This window comes from Aulostomus chinensis, chromosome 3 (assembly GCF_037954235.1).
Source record: "Aulostomus chinensis isolate RoL2024-O1b breed Wild chromosome 3, RoL_Achi_v1.0, whole genome shotgun sequence".
NCBI lineage: Eukaryota > Metazoa > Chordata > Actinopteri > Syngnathiformes > Aulostomidae > Aulostomus > Aulostomus chinensis.
The window spans coordinates 27,808,155-27,831,699 of record NC_141322.1 but is presented as its reverse complement, the minus strand read 5'-3'; the positions used below and the strand labels follow the sequence as shown (position 1 = coordinate 27,831,699).

General features: G+C 42.6%; 1 protein-coding gene across 3 annotated transcripts in view; it reads left to right on the top strand.

Annotated features, from left to right (window-relative positions):
* The window catches only part of igsf21a (immunoglobin superfamily, member 21a), a 184,424-nt gene extending 160,879 nt beyond the window's left edge, over positions 1 to 23,545 (top strand). For 2 of the 3 annotated variants that reach the window (XM_086200104.1, XM_086200106.1), the window contains 5 exons: positions 2,041 to 2,521; positions 10,300 to 10,400; positions 14,832 to 15,024; positions 18,314 to 18,352; positions 22,636 to 23,545. In XM_086200104.1, coding sequence (XP_086056230.1) covers positions 2,041 to 2,521; positions 10,300 to 10,400; positions 14,832 to 15,024; positions 18,314 to 18,352; positions 22,636 to 22,712 — 891 coding nt within the window. In that variant the 3' untranslated portion in view covers positions 22,713 to 23,545. The remainder of the gene's footprint in view (positions 1 to 2,040; positions 2,522 to 10,299; positions 10,401 to 14,831; positions 15,025 to 18,313; positions 18,353 to 22,635) is intronic. The other variant, XM_086200105.1, reaches the window with a different exon arrangement.

Genomic DNA, 23,545 nt, shown 5'->3' with positions numbered 1-23,545 from the left:
GCAAAGGTGGATCTATATCGCCTCACAAGAGGCTCCACAGTTGTTTGGCTTGGAAACTGTGCGGTCACGATCAGTCTTTCACGATCAGACTTGGTTCCATTTGGTCTGAGAGCATTTGGAAAGTCTAGAAGAGCTGTGCACCTAAATTTCCTGCATGCAACCCAGAGACTTCAGCCAGTTGAGGTGGATACTGACAAAGAGTGAGCAATGTGCTTCCGCCTAGCAGTGTGGGAATGTCAACAGAAACTTGTGGAATGCAGAGAAATTTACCTGGCGGTGATGAGTTCAGTGAGCATTGTGAACATGTGTGGGCATGAATAGAAGGGACTTGGAAATGGTGAAAATACAAACCAGTACAGCTTTAACATCGAATGAAAATCATGACCGCTGTGCTACAATTTCTCTCATCAACACACAAACTCGAAGAAAAAGTGACTCCTGCACTGAGTTAAAACTCTGGTGCAGGTAGATGGGGCCACGGGACAATCCAGGGCCCTTTAAAGCAGCAGGCGCTTGAGGAGGACCGTGATGTTATTGGTACTAATCCACTCCTGATGCCTGTTGGGCAGGTGCACCTCAATATGGATCCATACCAGCTGTGATGGACAGACAGGAGAGACTCCTGAGACTCTAGAGTTGGCTATAAATTCTGTTACAACCCAGTAATGCCTGTGCTATAATGGCACTGCACCTGGCCTGCACACACAATGTCAGCGAGGGCAGCAAAAAAAAAAAAAAAAAAAAATTTAAAAAAACCCCTAGCCACCGCACAACCTTGATTTAAAATGAAGCTGCTAAAAATATAACCGTTTATGTAAAATATCAAACAGTTATTCCTCGAATCTTCTCCTTATCCGCCCTTGTTTACACTGATTATTACTGTTTACCTACTCAAGGCATCAGCCCTTGAGGTGGCATCCTTCAACCACCTCCCCACAAAAACCTCAAACAATACCATGAAATGCAGACTTTACAATAATTACTCTTTGATCTTCAGCAAACTGAATTCAAATGACCAAATCTGCCTAAAGGTCTGCAGATTACATTCTCTTTTCTTTCATCAAAAACAGTTCTTTGTCCAAAATAGTATCACTATAGGTAGTGTATCTTCTTTATTTCACCGCAGATATCTGGAGGCCAGTAATTAGAATGGGCATTAATTCTCTGCCGGGAGATTAGGCAGCCATAGATGTTAATGAAAATAGTGAGGGAAGTCCTGGGAAAGCTCTGCTGTGCTTCTCCAGATGTCTGGAGGTTTACTGGTTTGGGTCTCTGTGGTCTGTGTTTTCCACCGTACTGGCAAAGTTTTTTGACCCAGTGATTCTTCTTAACCGTGATTCTGTCTTCTAAACTAGCCGTTGTTCTCCCCGTACGCTGACTGTACAAGACTACTGGAGCAACTGAAACTGACTCTAATACAAGATTAATTCACTTCTTTCTTTCACTTCATTTTATGTTTTTTTTTGGGGGGGGGGGGTTGGGGGAATGCTTGGAACAGTTCAGCATAAAAGTTCACTATCAGGCACAGAACCTGTTACATGTCGATAGAAAAGTTCTATTAGTGAGTACAGCAGACGAAATGCTTTTATTGAAACTCCAACCACGATCTTGGCCTGGTCTCCTGTTGCAAAGTCTAATATTTAGTAACAAACACGGGAGTCTTGACTCGGAGTTGGAAATGAACAGCTGTCTCCTGTGAAAAAGTCTGGTGTTTTTTTGACCCATCCACCCTGACGTCCGCCCTCTGTATACGGACTTACTCGCTTTATTTTGATGTCATCTCATTTCCTCCTTCTGAACAAAAGCGTGGTGCGTCTTCATATTGCTGCAGAGAGGTTTACATCAGAGTTAATTAAAAGCCCAGCGCATCTCGTACAGACACCAGGGGATGGCTTGTGTGACGGTATCAGATGCCGAGCGGTCTGAGAGTGTTGGCACACGTCCTTTCCTGCAGTTCACGAAATAGAAGTACAATTCTTGCTCTCACTGTACTGTCTCCCCTTTATCTGACCCCTCTCTATATCTCCTCTTCTCTTGAAGGTGTATTTCAAGCGGGATGGGGAGCTGATAGAGGTAATCTCCTATACCCAGCCCTCCAACAATGAGCAGGGAGGTGGCTCAGCAGGGGTGAGAGGAGCCAGACCCCTCATAAGCAGGGATCTTGATGACACTAAGCTGCAGCGGTCCCTCTCGCTCCTGGACCCTGAGGGGCGGTCGGCCCGTTTGTACACAGAAAGCCCCCAACGTGTTCACACTCAGGGCCAGCAGGCCGCTGAGCCCAGTCCTGCAACGGAGGTCATCCCAGAGACCGTGGTGAGCCGGGAGTTCCCTCGGTGGGTGCACAGCACGGACCCTCTATACTACTTCAGCCACACTCACATCCCTCAAAGTGATGGCTCAGTGGTGGTCCAAGCCAGACTCACGTGGACCCTCAACCCTCAGTTGGATAATGACGCCCTGTTCAGCTGTGAGGTCAAACACCCAGCGTTGTCCATGCCTATGCAGACTGAGGTCACACTGGGTGAGTAGGAGGCATTGTTTTTCCATGCTACTCTCATTCCTTCAGACCCTTCCTCTCATCTGTTCTCTAATGCGTCGTCTCACTCCGCCACATGCACCCATTCTTATTCCGTCTCTTCCTTTAATGTCCTGATGTTTCTTTGTGTCCCTTTGCCGCTCTTGGAAACCAACTGGGTCCCTTCATGTCTCCCCTTGCAAACATGCTCTGAACAACACTGATTCTCATTTGATACCGCTTAATTGTGTTACAGCTGAGCAGATTGCAAGTTTAGTGGTGAATGCAAAACTCCAAGTGAGTGACAGGGCAATTCACGGCGCTGTCTGTTGCTAGATTGAGTTAACTCAGCACCGTTATTGAAAAAGTCAACCTGAATTAGAGAAGTCAGATGAGAATTTAGACATGCTGACCATTGTTCTTCAAATTTCAATGAGTATTTTCCCTCAAGCTCTTGTGTCACGCCTTCGTGTTTTAAATGGCAAGATAGCTTCTAAATTTCTTCTCTTTATTTCAAGAAGAGAAAGGCAGCAGGATTTAGTTTGTTCATCTACAAAATATCAAAGCAGAAGTGAGGTGAATGAAGAAAACAGAAGTCATACATATGGAGGAGAGAAGTTTCAATGCGTTATCCAGGAGAGATACACACACACACACACACATTCTCTGATTTGTTTTTTAAACCTAAAAACAAAGATGGCTTCCAGCACATCCAATTAACACTTCAAAGGCGATACCTTGGCATGGGCCTCCTGGAGACACGCCACGCAATCCTGCCATGATAAACAGAGACATTATCTTCTGTGAGATGTTTGCAGTGGTTGAAGGCAGAAAGAGACTGAGTGAAGAGAAAGCAGCTGGTGCATGTTTTCATGCTGCATTCTGCCTTGTTGCAGCAACACCACCTTTAATCAATGCATCCGTCTTTCTGTGCTGGTAAACAGCTGTGGTCACTTGAGCTAATGCATAAAAGCTACTATTATTTTTCAAGAGGAAAAAATTTAATATGTTTATGAAATCACAGTTAGGGATTAAAAATCAAGCTCAGTCGAGCAACACCACAGGTGTTCCTCCAACCTCTCTGCTTTGGTCTACAAAAACCCGCCATGATAACGAAGACACACTGAGTGCATTTTATTGAAAAATGGTAAAACACTGCAAAAGTTTTTGCATCTTTCTTGTATGGATTTTCATTTTACAGGATTGAAACAAGTGTGACTTGGTATTGTAGACATAAAGGTAAATTATCTTGTTGTGGCAGGTTGAATTCAGCCTTCTTTTCTCCGTTTGCTCACTCACAGATTGGTGTTTGCAATCAAATTCCATATTGTATTATATTCAGCTCTTTTTTGTGTGCCAGGGAAGATTTCCTGCCAGAGTATTCCATATACGTATCTGGGTTATTAGAGTGAATCTACAGAGTATCAATTAGTGGGGAAGGGGATACTTCTTTCTGTTGTAGCTTTTGAATCAATCAGTGTTCCGTTCAGACTGACAAGAGTGAGGATTCTACTTTCTCGACGCCGACTCTGGCAGTAAGAAATTCAAACAGTGTTGGCGTTATTCAAGAGTTCTCTCAGTTAAGCCTCATTTTAATGCATCCCATCCAATTTGCACACGTAAAACTCGGTTTCCTCGTCCGCCAAATGGAACCAAAAGCACTTTTTTGGGTCACAAAGCAGCTTTTTCAAATGTTTCTGAGGATTAGTTTTGTCATGGTTTTATAATTATATACTTTTTTGTGGTTATGGCAATAGTGTGTGATACACTTTCTTGTCCTTAATATTTGTGGACAGTCATGGTGTGGATGTAAACTAAGATCTGGATGCAGGAAGAGAGTCGGCCATCAAAGTCGCTATTACATGGTGACTAAACCGTTAAATTACAAGTATGACGTCCTCCATCATGTGAAGCACTGTTGCCCGAAAAGACGGTCAACTATCATGACTTAATCTGTTTGCTTTAATAACGTGTTGAAAGCTACCGCTCTAGTCTCCAAAGCCTAATCCACTAGCGTTTCCTTCATAAAAAGCTGGACTGTCTGTGGGAATGAAAAATATCAAAACATCTGATTTTGCACGTGAAGCACACAGCTGATTTTTGAAGCACAACCGTTGTATAAGAGATGGACTCAAATCAAGCTGCAGTTGTCGTATTAATAGAAAAAGATCATGTCAGCCAGTGCAATGATGTGACAGCAAATTTTGAGTAACAATCAATATCTATTCATTTTATCACCTGGATAACGGTGATAAAGTCTATGCACGTGGGCACAAATCATCCTTTCTGGAAGCTTATGTTTTGTTTTGTTAGAGATATTAAGAGGACCTCTCAGTGTAACCTGCTACAGCACAAATACTAACTAGACCAGCTGAAGAAAATGCTGTGTCATTGCTGAAAGCTTTTGCAGCTCGTATTAACCTGCTAATATTGGCAGCTGCATTCTCCTGGCAGCAAAAGGTTGAGGTAGCCGAGTATTGAATTAGAGTTCCTGTTCATGGCATCTACATGCAAGCTGGATATGCCCCCCTTGCAACACAGCTATCTGCTCAGAACACTGATCTCTGTCTCTAATTCTTCAAAAGCCTTTTTACAAACATGAGATACCATAAAATGCAAGAAGAGAAAGCCAGCATAATATTAAGGAATAGTAAGGACAACACTGTGATTGTTTTCAGAGCTCAAACTAATTATAATTCTCTAAATCAATCATGTCTGAGCAGAAGAGAGGATTCAGCGGGGTGGTTGCCACTTGTTGCCACAAATATGAATATATCATCTCGTAAAAATGTCTTGTAAAGTGCAATAACTGTCACCATCATTTCCCGAGCGGATAGAAACACAGTACATCACATGTAACATCAGCAGCATCAGTTAATGGTGCAATGACACGAGCTGTCTTCTCAAGACTGAACAGTTAGTCTCCTTCCCATGTTGATGATGGAACAGATGACACACCCTGGGGGGAATGGGCCCTGTGAAACTCTTGCTAAATGTCAAAGGCGCTAATATTTTGACAAGCCTTTCTTTCTGTTTGGTTTGAAGGCATTAATTTATCGCTACCTTTGATCTTTTAAAGAGATAGAAAGAGTATTATCAGGCCTTCTTTTCTTTCCCACCACCTGAAGAAAAGAGCAGAGGGAAGATGTGCATTTGTTGATTGAATCAGAGCACACTTGAAATTCAGAGCATTCGTAGGCTCGCTTGGAGCTGGAGACATCATAGAATAGAAGACAAAAAAAATATTGTTGGGATTCAGGTCAGAGGTTAGTTAAAAAAAAAGTGATCCTCCGTTTATTTGAGCGGGTGAAATTAGCGCACAATTTCTTGTGCTGTTTAACCACCTTTGCATATGAGAGTGTGAAGCAGCTCAGGAGATACCCATCACTTGCATACCATATTCATTTATATCATGCCGCTATAACAGGATAATTGCACTCAGAACGTGCACACACACACACACACACACACAAACACACACACACACGGTTCTCTCAGGTGTGTTTGGTCAGGAAATGAAAAGGAGGTCTTTGCAGGGCCCATAAGTGATAAATCTTTCAGAGATTTAATTTTGCCACATGAGACGGAGCGACAGCCTGACAATCGACCAATGTTGTATTACACTCTATGAATATTCATGAATGTCTCCGTGCTCCACATATAAATGGCAGTGAAGCGGGCGCCCGGCCTTGAGAGTCAAAAAACACGCTACATCTCCATGAGATCAAGAGGCCAGTCCATGTTGTGCTCCTGGATTGTAGTCATTAGTGTAGAGCCTCTTAATATTTAAAAGATGCTCTTTACTTGGAATTTATGTGAGCTAGGGTTTTTATTATTAAACGTCATTTCACAAGTGGTATAACTCTTATTTTATACACTGTAGTGAGAGGAGATCCAGGCTTCCTTCCATCTCTGCTGCTATGCCAGACACTGATAATCAAAGAGCAGATGCTCACTTTCAAACAAGGTGTGTGTGTGTGTGTGTGTGTGTTCGTGTGTAAATGTGTATAATGGAGGATTGTGTTTATGTGCAGGAGCATGTGCATTTATTTGTATGTACATTGTTTGCCAACAGAAATCTAGATTTGTCATTCAGTTTCTCCCAGGTTTTGTTACTAAAATCTTGGAAATAATTTGCAAATTATGCATTGCAAACCCAATCTTTAGGCCCCTCCCTTCCAGTTGGGATGAGGTCATGCAGATGTCGTGCGTCTGTAAAAATGTTCCTACCAGCAACATGTGCGTTGTAGAGTGGCCCCGCTGCACTCACAGATGAACGCTTTAGTGCTGTTACATTTGCAGCGAAGCATATTCATTCATACACTACGTTTTAGAACACCCCAATTTGTCTAGGTATTAACTGGAATTCAAGTCATGAAAGTCCAATGAATACCTGAGTGCTGGACTGCCAGAGGTTAAAAAAAACAGTTAGGTTACCCAAAACTGAAAAATAATGTACATTTCAGAATTGTACAATAAGGCCTCTTTCAGGGAACACAAAATGGGTTAACAGTTTAAAGCTGTTCTGTAGCAACAAAGGTTGATAGAGCCTTGAAAGCTGGTGCTACTAATTCCTACAGGTGTTCCAACTTTTCTTGATCGCTTGCTAACCCCTCTGTCTGTGTAAAAGCAGTGTTGGATCACACTGTGGTGCCATACCCTCGTGAGCATCAGTTGAACACTACTGTACCCCAGAAAGTAGTGTGTTGCTACTAAAATGGTGAGAAAAAGGCAAACAACAATGAGACAGAAGAGAGACAGACCATCGTGACACTTAAAAATGTAAGTCGAGGTCTCAATGAGTACAGGTTTCTTCTCCATCAAAAGGCACTCAGAAACTGGGGGAAACTCTGACTGGAGGAGTTCTGGCAGACCCAAACCCACAAATGAATCAGATAACAAGCTTCTAAGAGTTAACAGCTTGTGTGATAGGCGGCTCCCAGGACAACAGCTTCAAGCACAGCTTAATAGTGGTCGTTGTAAGCAAGTCTCAGTTTCAGCTGGGAAGAGAAGAGTTCAAGCTGCAGGTTTGACAGGATGAGTTGCAGCAACAAAGCCATTCCTAAGACGTCAGAATAAGACAAAGAGGCTTGCCTGGGCCATGAAACTCTGGCATTGGACTGAAGACAGGAAGAAGGTATAATGGACTGATGAATCAAAATTTGAAATCTTTGGTTCATCATGCAGGATCTTTGTTGTTGAGTTGGCAAAAGGATGGTTTATTTGTACTATGCTTTCACTTCAGAGTGCAATGGGACATTAAACTGAATAATTTTCAGTAAAAAATGGAAAAATTGGGGTGCTTTAAAACTTTTGACCAGTCATGTATATACATAACTTCTTTGTTGATGTGACAAAATAATTTGCTATGTCTGCAGTACAGGGGACCTCTGGGGCTGAGCAATCTTTCCTTGCGAGGCAGAGATTCCTGCATCCACCTTCACCTGTAGCTCGGCGTCCCTCTCATCAGTATTCTCACTGCTTTGGGTCACTTATTCTAATGTTTTGCTCGAATCCAAGAAAGACATTACAAGGCACCTTTTAAATGTAGTTGCATGCCTCTCTTGCTTTTCATTTTCAACAAAACCAGTCAGCCAGCTAATGCAACAGGTTCCCCTCCACTGCCTAAGTCTGATGCAGCTGGGCAACCTGTTCCTGTCTGGGCTTGGTATTAAAGTGCACCTGATGCAGGGTTGTTTTTCTAGACAGCGGCATGTTTATTCTCCTCCTGAAGTGATAACGCTTCCTTCATGCAAACCGCTGTGGCGCCGTTCAATGACATTCTCATTGGACTCTTGTTTATTTCCCCTGTGAGCCCCTCACCCTCACAGAGAGAGAGGCTGTGCTGTGTCCATCACAAGCTGCCCTAATCAAAGATGGTGACGTAGGATGCCAACTGTCACTGCTGGAGCAAATCCCAGAAATCAGCCATCATCTTCCCCGGCCATATGCCTCGTAAGCTCTATGTGACGCCATGACACCAGTGTTTTAAAATACTCTTGGAGAAGCGTGTGGGTGGTGGAAAAGAGTGTGTCAGAGCCATGCCAAATCTAACCTGTGAAACGACACCCATCTTCAGCATGAGGAGGAACGCCGCATGTCAGACTGCTCACATTAAACCTTGGATGGGTTGCCAATTTAAATATGAGGATGTTTTAACTCATTTTAGAATCTTATTGACTCTGTACAAGTTGAGGATGCTTGGCACCCGTTCTCTTGACTCAGTTTACGCTGCGCTATGGAGCCCAGAATCGACCATTGAGATAGAGACAATATTTAGTTCTTCAAGATATAAATTGTTTCTACAATTTGATTAAATCGTTGGCTATGCAATGTAACATCTTTCCACAAATTCATTACTTTGTGACCACAAGATGTAAGTTGTTTCCACGCTGTCAAGTCAATACATTTGTGGGTAAAAGTGCTAGTGGCCACGATATCAACAGGGATCCCGCTTGTTCCCAAGCTTTGATTAATCCCTGGCCGAGAGATATAAACTGCTCCAAAATCAGTTCACTTTTCAGCCATTAAATAACTCGTTCCCATGCTTTGATGAATGAGATTTGATTAACTGCGTTTTATATGTTGTGACCTCCAAAATATTTGTTTCTCTTTGACTTTGACTTTATTCAAACTCTTCTTTGCACTGAATTGTATCATAAACGTGTGTCATCCTTCCCCGCCACTGTATGATTTTAATATTTGAATATCTTTTTTTTTTTTATGTTGCTCTATGAAAGTATCCTGGATCACATGGTATTCAACAAAGCAGACAGTGGTTTATATATATATATATATATATATTTATATATATATATATATACATACACACAAACCTGTTACAGATTTTAAACTCCGTCTCCATTAGTCTGCTGCAGGCTTGCAGTCAATGGCTGTCTAAGAGAGGAACATGCGTCATGAGACACGGTGGACAGTTCTGTAGTTTTTTTATTTTTTTTGCCAGACGAATAGCTGACTACTGAGCTCATTTGTCAGTTTATTTATTTATCCTGTAGTTTAACTCATCAATAAGAACAAGCATCCAATGTGATTTAAGAGTTCAAACCGAATGAGATGAAGAGTTGCGGCGCGCTTGTGCAGGCGTTATTGATTGGTTCCTCTTAGCGTGAGTCCTGCGCGCTGCTAAGTCCATTTGTCTAAAATATGGACCAGCGCAGCATGTGAGGCAGTTATCTTTTAGGGGAATGGTTAATCATCTCAAATCGTGCAGAACCTACTTATATGAGCCTAATACAGTATACTGTGCAGTTTGGTCATAATGATATGACTCAACCATTTTTCTTACCTTTTATACAACATTATGCAAATCATTCATTTTATCTCAGCACTACATGCACGGGACAATTACGGGCCCCTTATAATCTTTGGATATTATTAGAATCTCCCTGCTTCCTTACCCGCTTGTGTCCCATTGTTTTAGAGGGCCCAAATGAAAGCCATCTCTCCACACCAAGACAAGGGAATTAGCTCTCTGAGTGTCCCTTATCTCGCTGCCTCCACACTCAACCCGGTGCACTCCCATTCTCCTCTAGTAATGACTATCTACCCAATTTAGTCCCCTTTCTCTCCAAGGGGGAATAAATCCAGCACAGTCTTTTGGATGAAAGAACCTGCAGGTCCCTCATCTCTTGCCCGGTGACCTTAATTGACAGGAAATTGTATTTGTCTCTCCCCCCTGTGACAAAACAGGTGTCCAGCAGGATTTGCTCTCCGTGCTCAGTACAATGACCTTTGTCTCCCTCTTGTTGTTTCTCTGCTTTCAGCTGCCCCCAAAGGACCTAAACTCTTCATGTCCCCCAGCAGGGCAAAGGTAGGGGACACGGTGCGCATCACAGTGCAAGGATTCCAGGTAGGATCTCCTGGGGTAAGTGCATGGGGTCTGAAGAAATTAAAAGACCAAGGGCAGTCAAGTCTATATCTGCAATTAATCTTGTTGAGTTTTCTTACTCATGAGGCTCAACAGAGACTATCTGCCTTCTGAGCGGATACGGTTCCAGAAGTGAATTTCCCATTTCAGCAGACTCTTTATATAAAGAGTGATTCACCAGGAAGCAAGACAACCAGAGAGCAGATTAGATGTAACCAAAAAAAACCCCATTTGATTTGGTGCAAAAACAGATGTGAGTGGTACAAGACGATATTATTATCTCAAGAGTTCATGAAGTACTCTCAACCAAAAACAATAATTCCAACCCAGCCTTGTTTAAAATAACTAAACCTCATGACCAACTGGCCATTTTTGTTGTTGCTGTCTAACCTGAATGAATGAATATGTCATATTAAAGGATTTGACGTGTCACCTCCTGAAGGGAAACCTTGTTTCCAAATCTGGTGAAACTCTTATCAGTCAACGGTGACAAGTTCAGTAAAGATTTCCATAGAAACAGTGTCAATCATGCACTCTAGTTTGCAATAAACCCTGTTTATCTCCAAACTAGCCTCATATCCTGCACATTTGAGACTTCTGCAAGAGCGGATACCATCACTTCACCCCCTGCTTGTGTGTGATGAGTTGACCTCGGAAGGTTACAGCATTAAAGCTAATAATCCAACTCCCCTATGGAGAATGTGAATGGGATTTTCACTCCTCTAACCTCTCTGTTAGATTATACATCATTGCCCCAGTCTTTTAATATATACATACTTTAATGTATATTGTGTTTGTCAAAAATGTTACAAATGATGTGAATGAATTCATGTTCTAATCAGTTGAACTTTACAGGCTGTGAATGCTAAGCCTAGCAGTAGATGCTAACTGATTCTATGCTGGCCACAGTGAATGTTTTTCAGAATTATTACTCCCTAATCCCATAGAAATGTGTGCGTCTATGTCATTGCCTGTTTAAAAAAGATGCTGTTGCCTGTGTGACTGGGCTGCAGACAGCTCTGATATCTTTGACAGGGATGGCGCGTTCAAGCATCTGAAGTCGGTCAGGTGAAGAAGATTGTGCTAATCTTGATATCAGACACGCTAATGGCTCGAAGCATAAATTATCTTTATGTCTCAGCTTCAGGAATCTCTAGAAATCTCGAGTCAGATGGGTTTCTGGATTTTATTCGATACACATTACAGCTGTAGAAATGTTGTGGTTTAGCATGTATGCTATTGTGTCCATGGACTATAACGTGTTATTAAGTCTCCCCGCCTTGGGTTTTTTTAAAAAGTTGTTCTTTAAACAGCCAGCTGAGCCCTTTGGCAGCGAAGGCACCAGCGCATGCAGATTGATCACACAGCAAATTTCCCGTATCCTTCTCTGGACCTTGGCTCTAGGGTTTCAAAACGAGATAAGACTGTGTGTGAGGACAGATAATTTTGCCTCGTGCCTTTCTTTTGCAATAAAAACTATGCCAGTTCCCCCCCTGTGGTGTATTGTTTTAGAAATGTATTATTGATGATGATTCTACAGTGTGGGTTTTAGTTTGTACTCATTTTCTTGTTGTTTCATATGAGATTAAATAGGATTTTGGTGAGTTCAGCAACAAAGACCTTTTTTCATATGGAATCGGCTGCATGTGACAGGAAGGTCTTTCAGTGTCTCTTATCTCACTGTGACCTTTAGCCAAAGCTTGTCTCTATTAACTCATTTAACCTCTGACATGATTCCAACACAGCTTGAAAAACCTTTCGTAGGTATAATTGTTGGTGAAAGGAGAGATAATTTTCACCAGCTTTCACAGACCGGTGAGTTTAGCATCTCCACTGGGAGACTTACCGGAAGCTGTGATTCACACTTTCAGGCTATCCATCATTTAAGCATTTATCTTAAGTGTAAAATATTTGACTTTTTTTGGGCATATGAGAATAAACATGGCAGGCTAACCTTGCTTGATTTAGTAAAGAGTTCCGAAATCGAGAGGTTTTGAGTGGATGGTCGATGTTTGCATCAAGTAGTAGCAGCTGAAGCCATGATGAGGACAAAGTGCACTCTGGGCTGATTCATATTTAGCAGTTCCTTCATGTTCTCTTAGCTGGTATCAACAGTTTTAAGCTGAAGTGACACTGGCTCTCTTGTTGACATGCAAACAAGCTGTAGAGTAGCTGAGGAGTGCTGAAAAAAACAGGCTCCTACAAATCAACCCATTTCCATGCTCATCGCTATAACCCCCTAAAATCCATATATCAACATGACATGGAAACAAATTTTTGTAGTTTGCACATTTTAAAGCTGTAGTTTAGAAAATTGTGTCACAGGCTTCTCTCCTGGTATTGATTTGGCTGTAAATTACATCACTCAAGGCAAACACAAATGTTTGTGAAAGTTCCGCCATCTCTGTTAGATCCATTTGTTCTGGCAAAACTGAGAAAATTCTGAAAGCTGCAGGATTAAAGTATTTATCTGCATTCAAGTTAGCAGGGGGATAACGGGAAGTAGTGGTCAAGTGGCCAAATCCGCTGTGACGGTTTTGGATGTAAAGCCGTGGATAAATAGTCCTGAGTATCACTCAACCCCTTTGAAAAACTGTGAAAACCTGAACTATAATTTGTTCCATGTGGCTGGATAACTTTTGTGAAGTCTTCAAGAGCTGCAAGGTTGAATTATTTATCCACCTTCAAGTTAGCAGAGGGCTAGCAGAGAGTAGCTAGCTCTCCCAGCAGGGTGGGAGTGTCACCACCTCACAACCATGAGCTCAAGGAGCATTTTGTGACCTCATTTCACAAGAACTTTGAATTTATGGGATTTCTCTGAAAATATGATGCGTCATAGCTCTAAAACATAGATGAGATGTAAGCAGCAGACTTGATTGACCCTGCTATTTTTTTCAAGTAGACAACCAATGATTCGGGTTGAATTTGGACATCTACGACTGTTCTGTCCGAACAAAGGTTTGCTAAAAGTGACGTGTTCTGGCACACTTGTGTGGCCTTCAGGGTTAGGTACATTGTCATCTGTGGCTGATTCTGTTTTCCATTCATTTGGACTTTATGATTGGCAGACAGGAATGAAGTTAATATATATATATATATATATATATATATATATATATATATATAATATACACATCACTATATTTCAGGTCATAGAGAACCGTGACTAGACTCCACCTTCATTCACTGTGTGTCTCAAACATACTGTTGAATGTCATAAAGGTCAAATGCACGTCTTAAGCAACTAAAATTGCACTCAGAGTGCAAACAAGAGTTGCTTCTGTTCCTTGGAGGGTCACAGAGTCTTTTTGTTCAGTTGCGTTTTGTGAAAGTTGACAAATGTCTACATTCTGGCATAAAATTATACGCGAGAAATGAAATTTTTAAGCTGCGAGGAGAAGTTCAACAGAACATTTTGTTTAACACCTTCTCCCACATGGCGTGTGATGTCACCCACTCAATCCTCTCAACATTCAGTTGCATTGTTAAAGTACAGGAAGAAATATTTTGTGTGCCTCCCCTGTGATTTGCTCCCAGGACAAATTTAATGGGTTCTTCTTTGACCCATGATCCACCCTTTCACCAGTTTTTCATGTAAAATCAGACTTTCTTTGAAATCCTGCTGAGACAAAGACAGACAGCTTGAAAAACACACTCTCCTTGGTGGAGGTAATAAATAAAGCCATTATATTGTCATATGTGCCTCTGATGTCCTCATGATGTGCTCTTTCTTTCATGTACCTGAGAGTGCTGGAAACCTTTTCTGCACTGAAAGCCTGTTCTGCTAAAATGCATTCCTCTGTATATCAAATGGATGGTGGACAAGATACATATCTATATCTATATCTGTATCTATCTATCTATACATATATATATATATATATATATATATATATTCATGCATTTCTCCAACATATATGTGTGTGGCGCAATGCACCACACTTTTCGACTTTAGGGACACATTATGGTGTGAGGTAAGGGAAGATTCTCACACGTATTCCCGAGAGGTGGAGGCGTACCAGACATTCCCTCTACTATTGTGTGTGTTATCTGGGAACCATCAACACACTGCTGTGAATGGAGTACTGCTTCATGGAGGGTTATGTTTTTAAGATTGGAAATCAGGGTGTTTTCTGGATGGTTAAGAACTGTGGGGCGGGGGTGGGGGGGGGCAGGACTGTTGTAAAGTGAAATGTTGATTATTAATGCATGTTGTTAACTTGCTGTTGCATTAGGGGAAAAATCAGCGCTTGTATTATTCATGTATCCTTTGCTCTTAATCTCTTGGCTGAGACTCAAAGGCTTCTTCCGCACCGCCTTCTCACCCTCCTTTTTCCCTCTATCTCCCTCCCCCTCTCCTGTCTATTCCCCCCACCCCCACCCCCCACCCATCTGGCTCGCAATCCCATCTGCCCTGGGTGTTGATAGAATGAGGTGTTCCCCGAGCCTCTCTTCACCTGGACACGAGTAGGGGGTCGCTTGCTGGATGGCAGCTCCGAGCGAGAGGGGAAGGAACTGATTCTGGAGAGAGTGCCGGCTGAGCTCAACGGCTCCATGTATCGCTGCACGGCTCAGAATCCTCTGGGCTCCACGGATACACACACTCGCCTCATAGTCTTTGGTATGTAGGCTCCAGAGCGGCTCCCACACTTCCCGTTCAACTGAAATCACATTTAATTTTGATCAATTATTCAGAGGATGATGAATATAAACTATTTTTTGTGACTTTACAAGTTGGCTCAACAAGAATTGTACAGAACAATCACACAATTAAATGTCGCGGAAAATTAAATAATTCCCCAAATTTCAATTCATGTATCTACAGTAACTCTGCAAAATACTTGGGAGATTTATGTGACCACTTTTAGGAATGAATCATTTATGCGGCTGCAAGTGTGTGATTAATAAATGATCGTTTCTCTAATTGGCTCAACAACACTTTCTTTTTAAGTCTGCTCACAGTGAGATTACTATTCGCTAGCAAGGGATTTAGCCACGAGTCCATCAGTGGCATGTCTTGCGCTGCTCTCACTCTCTAAACAGCAGCAGTGACATCAAAGGCCCGTGGTGGAATCAACGGATCATTTTTGGTCGACAGTGTTAGAATAGCTCTTTGCTTACCGGCCAAACCCTGCTAACATGTTCCCCGAAACCTGGAATGTGTTGGTTTACCGCTGTTGATGAGGGACTTGGATTGATTACAAACTCCATTATATCAGCGTGTCCTGCTCCTCTGGATCTGTTTACACTGGACACTTGGAAATGTCGGGATTCTGTAGAGGCCTGATGAGATGGCTCATTCAATCACCACATGAGGAGGGGTGTTCCCGCCGCTGTGTTTAGATGCACGTTTTGAAAAACCGCATTAGAAATGGTTGATGGAAACAGCAAAATATGACACGTGTTCTGCATCAGATCTGGTTTGCACAGCGTGTTGAATCAAAGGGTTAAATTAAAGAAAAAGCCTATTAGGGGAGCCACTGCTCAAAAGCAAAGGGACAAGCATCGCTCCTCATTAATTAAGATTAAACGGCAAAATAAATGCAGCGTGAGAGTGCTGAACACTTCTTCTTGGATGTCATTATTTTCTAGTGCTTTTCAACAGTGATCCAATCCCTGGTGCCGACAAGGCGCCAGGCATTGTCCAATGAATAACACAGCTGTGTCTGTAATAGTTCTGTCATATCCAGATAGAGCTCTTATGAAACATTTACCAATCAAAAACCTTCGGTGTGTTTGAAAGGCCGATGACGGCGCTGGCGGTAACGCGTGTGAGAGGGACTTTTGACTCATACATAGCTCAGATCAAATGGGAGTAAAAACACAGAAATGTGTGCGGCACATACTAAAGCAGTCGGCTGGGAGGTAACGTTCTAGCCTCGGTTCAGACAGACACCATTTCTGCCCCTCATCAACTCTGAAACGGAATCATTTTTCCCCAGCTTTTTTAATTCTATTTTTATCTTCCACCTGAAATCCTTCTGTGAACAGGGTTTGACATACTTCACTTAAAGTGTTTCACAAATGCACAAATTAATGGGTGTGTCTTTAGAATCCTCCGTAAGGAGAAAGTGCCGCTTTAGGGAGGCGTTACCTTGCTTCTGCGTTTTGCTAGGAAGAGCACTAATGTCTATTTAACGCCCTGCTGCACCCTCAGGTTTCATCGGCTACATGTCTAGTGTAGTATGGCCCATCTGTCTGCCTGCTCCTTGTAGATTGCTTCCACTCTCGCTTAAGGAAAGTAAATGGTGATTAAGTGACCTTGGCACCAGCCCTAGTGGCCTTGAGATGAGACGCTTCTCTCCCTGCTGAGGGCAAAGACGTCCAAGTATTTGGGGGCTCTGCGTGCTTGGCAAAGTGTTGGGGATACATCATGAGGAATAATAGAGTATAATGACAGCTTGACTCTCCACTGTCACCGAGCAGTGCTCACGTCTTGATGATGTACATCTCCAGCCAGCCTTAGTCATAATACGCTGTGAGATTACTATGCCCGTGTGTCCTCAGTGCTGACTCACTTCAGACAGAAGAACTGCACACACGTGCAGAAACACGCAGATATGTGCGCTTATGTAAATTTGCGGGGGCAAGCAAACACAGTAAAGCATATACAGTGCACACACTAATTTCTCTGTGCATCCCGGAGGAGCTGCTATGTTAATGTGGTTGTAGTGAGTCTACAAAAGTTTCCCAATGTCAACGCTGCTTCCATCTGCTCATATGTGAAATCCAACTAGAAATTCCGCATCAAGGAGGATGCCTTTTTTTTTTTTTTCAGGTCATCATTGACACACAGTGGAAGTTTGTATTGTACTTGAAAACATTTCCCCAAGTTAGATAATGTTCCTATAAAATGACAGTGACCTTTGACCTCTAAACACACTTTTTTTCAGTTCATGCTTGAGTCCCAGTGGACATTTACTGCAAATTTGGAGAACTTTCCTAAAGCCTTTCCAGAGATATTGTATTTCGGAGAAGTAACTGTTGAGTTTATTAGTGTAATCGTGTTGTGGATAATCCCAGTTAATTAACTGTACCAGTAAGAGTAAATGGGGCAGCTTCAGCCTGCACTGCTAATTTCCAGCTGTGGTCCCCAACCAGTTAACTATAGGCACCCTAAAATTATATAACACCTCAATGAATTATTTAAAAGGGAAAAAAAGAGGATTTGGAAGACAGAACGGAGACAGAAAGATAAGAATAGATAGAGTTTCAGCCGACACGAGGACAAGCGCGTGACCTTGACCTTTGACCACCGTATTCGTTTCAGTTCAACCTTTAGACTCAAGGTTTTCCTGAGCGATCGTGTTGGCAAGAATGGGACAGATAGTGCAGGCGTGTCGTGACCTTCACCTTTGACCAACAAAATCTTTTCAGTTCGTCCACGAATCCCAGCAGACATCTGAAGAAATTCCCTTTAAAAATCACGTTAACTAATGAGTGGAACCGACGGACCGGCTACCTGTCACAGTCTGTAGCTATCGCCGGCGCAGTGACATGAAATAGCGCTCAAAGCGGAATTTCAGGGGTGCCGGTTCTCCCTCCGCTGTAAATACTTTATCCCTCAGAGAACACATTGTCAGAGTATTGTGCAGGGCAGACATTGCACTACTTATTAAAGGTGGAGTCCATTTTTCCAAACCCTCCCTCAAAGTGTCTGGCTGACAGCAGCTGGTCTCACCACTGCTGCTAAAAGTGTCCTAGTTGTTGCGGTGCAGAGCTCTGTGTTCCCAGCTCCATTAACAGGCTCATTCGTTCTCACTGGGGATCTGCCATTTAACATGTGCTCCAGGAACTTTGGAGTTAGGCCTCATCCAAAAGCTAAAACCTGTGTCACTTTTCCAGTAACGACTTCATCTTTGTGTTCTCCTTTCGGTTCAGCTGACCATCTTTCCTTTTGTTTCCAACAGAAAATCCAAGCATGATGAAAAACACACAGAACCAGAACAGTAAGTATTTTGACCACAGACGCTGGAAGAGTGTTTTCTTTTGCAGTGCGTCGTGGTGTGCTGTATCACTTGATCAACATATTTTGACACTGCAGTCTGTTCTGTCAGAAAATGTGTGCACAGACCCAGCACTGATCAGAGAAGCAAATTCCTTTTCGAGTCTGTGGCTTCAACATTCACTATTGAGAGGTGGATGTTTCTCATTCTGTCCTGAATGCATTGCCCCAGATAGACTGAGCGAGAGTGATTCAGTCAGGATTAATCTTTGCCGATGTTCTGTGGCAGCGAGCAACAAGCCTCTCCCATGACGAACCGAGCCTGTCACTTTTGGTTGAGTGTGAGATTATTGGTGTTTCACATGTGCAGTGGTGGCTCATTTGCGGCTTCTAAGATTATCATATGTAAAGATGAGGGATTGTCAGGAGAAGCCGCAGGGCTGTGACAACAACCTTTCCATCTCCCCCCATTTTTTCTGCCACTCCCTCCCTTTTTCTGCTTCAATTTTTCTGCCTTTCCTTTCCTCCCTCTCTGATGTTTCATGCTCACTTGCTGTATACCACTGCCAACCTCTCATCCCTTTTCATTCATTTATGGATGCTCTTTCTCTGTTTACACCCTCTCTTTCTCATTCATTCAGTCCACTTTCATAATTTCCTTCTCCTCCTCTTCAGCTTAATTCACAATCTCTGATTATAATGCTGATTTTCAGGTAGCCAGGCTGCATGGTCAGTGCAGATTATCCTCTTGTGTAAAAATAGATTAAATCCTGGCTAAACATCCTGCCTTTCAAGTGTTGTCAAATGGGCTTGTGAGGTAGAGAATGTACATTAGCAGAAGTGAAAATATTACAATAGGAATCTCTAAAAAAAAAAGCTTGTGTAGATTAGTACAATCCTCTGTGTTATTTGTTGCAATACATTAGCAATGTGCACTGAAAGTCAATGCTAACTCCTGTCCCCTGAAACAAAGACAAATAAAACATGTGAACTGTGGTAGATTTCTATATGAGCTGTTGATGAACCGGAAAATGCATTTTAATGGTTCGACTGCACAGTTTACAATCCCTATTGCGCGGGTGTTACAGGCGTATTTGTCTCAGTGTAGCCTGGAGTGGCACAGCTGCCTTAAAAGCAAAGTTCACACTACACGACTTTCAAATTCGTCAGATCGATGTAGTGTTCACACTCCACAACTTGCTCTCTCGAATTTGTGTTCTTGAAGTCCTCGGGGTTTATGACTGAGCGGTAGCAGGGGATCACACATTACAAGATTCACTACAACCGACAAATCGGCCTGATCGCCAAACTGTGTTGTGTCACAAAAACACAAGCGAGAAGTGACGTGGGGAAATGACACGCGTCGGCCAGGATCTGTTCTTCCAAAAATAGATGTCCTTGAGAAACGAGCGATCGAAGATGTTCTGCGCCAGTGAGTCGCGAAAGCCAGATGGAAGAACGTGTAGCCCTTTTTCCAAATGCATTTACGTTTTACAGCCAGTGATTCTGTGTTGCAAATGTCAGTACAGAAACAACAGCTCCCTTTGGTACAGGCCACGCCCCCTGCAGGTCACACTCAGGTTTCCATTCAATGTATTTATGTACGTATTTTGAGGTATCTTATTTCAAAACAGGGATGGAAATAGAGAGACTCCGACTCAGACAAATTTGCCAAGGTTTTCACACACGCCTGAGGTGTTTTATTTCTCCTTTTCAAAAAGAAGTACATGTGCAACATGGGAGATGAAAAACCCTGTAAATGGAAGAAGCTCCAACTGACCAGCTGTTTCTGATGCTGCTGAGTTCAAGGATTATTCCCAAAGTCTGCATTTGTCTCCAAACGCCATGCAACATGTCCAAAACCAGCTGGTTCGGAACAAGTCACCAAATAATTAAATGGAAACGCAACTGTTGTCCAATACCTCTTTTGGTGTTTGACTGCTTGATAGCTGGCTTATGTCAGACACGTGTCGGCTCCGTTTGAACAGTTTATACAGAACTCTTAGGAACTGAATCATGAGCCATTTACCTCCTATATTGAGTGAACTCAAAAAATCATGGATAAGTGGGAAATCAGGGCAGAAGCCGTGCAGTGTGAACTGGGTATAACCTGAACAGCACCATTCAGAGAAGATTGAAACAATTTTATAAACTAAAACAAACTGTTTTTTCATACTTCTCCTCTGTAATGGTTTTTGTGTTACAGCTTTGTGTTTCCTCCTCCATATACGTCTGTTTTTCTTTTTCCTAGAATCTCCTGAATTCAGTGCCTCTGTTGTTTGCTCTTTATTTTCCCACTCACATTCCTCCACCTCTCCCATCTGTACTCGCCGTATCTTAGGGTTAGGGATGCAAATCTGAATATGCAAATGTTATGGTAAGCACAGGAGCAGGTGTGTCACAGCAAGGACAGAATCAGGTCGGTGTGGACGCACAGACATGCCTCGCATGCAAGTTGAATTTGTGTAGAACATAGCCCCATGAGGTCACCACACGCGTGCCCGCTCGGTTAATGGCTGAGTGCTCGACTCCTGGCCTGGGGGGAGTGGGCGTGGCCACGGCTGTCAATCAGCAGGGCCTCAGCAAACAAGAGGCAATAAGAGCCTCTCCCTGGAAGTGTAGTTCCAACTGTATTTCCCATGAGACACGCTACATAATATAGCAGGGCGCTATATATATGAAAAGATGAATATAATATTCAGAGGCTCTGTTCTCAATATACTGTATATCATGATATTTGCTCCATGGTGAGTCTGATTGTAAAGCTGATGTCTGTCAAATCGGTTCTGAAGAGATGAAGAGTGTAACAGTGTAACAGTTCACTTGACTTTTCAAACATTTCATTCCATGAGATATTGATTAGCTCTCCAGCTCTCGTTCAGGCAGAAAAATCGTGCATCGTGATTCTCGATACTGGGAAGAAAAGGAAAAAGACAGTCACGTTTTTGTAGTGGCAACTAGTAAAAGCAACAAGTTAAATTTTGGAAGTGAAATTTAGGACTGCCTCAGGGTCGTCCTGAACCTCAGTGAGTTAAAGATTCCACTAGATTTGATCAACTTTTCCTCTCTGCAGAAAAGGAACATTTTCCGATGAACTGTTAGCATTTAATGTTTTTTTTTTCCTGAATCGGCTTTATGCACAGGAATTTTCTGTCCAATAGAGTTGAGTTATTGCTGCGCTTTATTAAAGAGAGCATGCTGCCATAGAAATCAGTCCCAGTCGTCTCAAAAACCAGGTTGGCAGAAACTCACGTGGGTCCAAGCCAAAATCTGGAGGCAAACAGATGGCTCGGTAACTTCCATCCATGACCGTCGACTGGAACTGGACCTCCGCTGATGATCTTACGGTTGGATGAGCCCATTAAAGAATGAGATGGAGGCCTGACCGTGGTGATCCAGTTGTTATTGTCTAATGTTGTATGACATACATAAACAGCAGAACGGGTTTGTTTAAAATGCCTGGTTACGTCGTCGCTCTGCAGCATGTTTTGCCACTCAGATCAAAGATTCTATTAGGAGTTGGGCCGCATCCTGTTGAGGTCCAGCTTACGCTGTATGACCACGTGACTTTGCTGCCCTGAGGGGGCCTGTCCCACAAAGTCCCGCAGCACAATCCATCCATTACAACCCCAGACAGTCCATCACTAATGTAACTAAATGTGTAGTCAATACTAGCGTCCCTCCAGCCGTCTGAGCCGCCAACTGTTGATGATGTGTGTCATGGCTGCAGTCAGCTGATAGGTTTCTCCTGCTCTGTGTCTAACATCGGCAGCTTATGCCCCTGAAACCAGGACAACAGTGAGAGGAAACACTCTGCTTGCACCGGTGGGGTTGCACGTGGCTGGGAAAACAAATGTCACAGTGAATTATGTGACCATTGAACATGCTTTTTATTCATGAAGCTGTAATCATTTTCACCTTGTTCCTTTTTTTTCTCCCTTTTTTTAAAAATCTTCCAGGTGTAATAAACATTATGAAATGAATTTATACCACAAAATCTTATTTGCAATCACAAAAATATATATGTTTTGGCCTTTTCATCAGAAGATGATATGGCTCACTCAGAAGTCAGCAAGTGCATTGTTGTTTACTTTAAAACAGGCACTGAGAAATACTGGGTTACACTCTACAGGCCTCAAATTTGCATTTGAATCGAGTCCCAAATCATGAAAATTGGAACTCGCAAACTGTTTTGGAATTGTCTTCTAAATGTGATGTTTCCTGATAGAATAAACAGGCAGAGGAAGTGTGTCCCCGAGTGACTGAATGTCTCCTTGGTGTTTGTAGATGGAGCCTCCCACATGGACATTCTCGGACTAACGTGGATGGCGCTCGTCCTCACAGTGACAGTGGAACTGACGTGAAAACTCTCACCCAAGACATTCCTGCGTGCGCACACACACACACACACACACACACACACACACATACACATACATACTTTCCCATCTTATTCGACATTCTCTCTCACACATACACGCACGCGCACACACACACACACACACACACACGCGCGCACACAATCCTGCAAGTCTTATCCAGTCATCAACAAGACCCTCCATACGTCAGCCAATCAGGAAACAGCGTTACCACAGGATGGCGCTCCACTTTTTTTGTAACAAAATAATAACCAAGATAATGATATCAAAAGAACAATGTGATGAAAATGACAATAACCTCCTCCTCCTATATAGCCCTGCCCAGTTACACCTCTTTTTTTTTTCTTGTCCCCCGTCTGCCTGTTGATCAATAAAGTTAGTTGAAGGGGAAAACAAGCATTTGGATTCTGTTCTGGTGAGTCAAAATGTCATTGGCGTTGACTGAGATGTGAAAAGAGGAGCTGGCTCAGGCTGCGCCGCCAAACCAACCGCACCCATCTGTTACGTGTCCTGGGATGCACCTGATTAGCAACAAGCTAAAAAAAGAAGAGAAAAAAAGAACCACACACACTGGGAGCAAACAGTTGTTCCAAGAGAACTATCTTTTGGTTTTTTTTATGATTACTATACAACTATGATTTTTCTTTTTTTCCTTTTGATGGCTTGGAATGTACAAGAGGATTTAAATGCAATTAGAAACTAGGGAAAAAAAATCTCCTTTTTGAGTGTATTTTGTGTACATCAGTGTAAATATTGAAGATAATTAAAGAGGTTTTATGAGTAATGGTGAGGGATGGTTGCTGAGAGTTTACACTTCA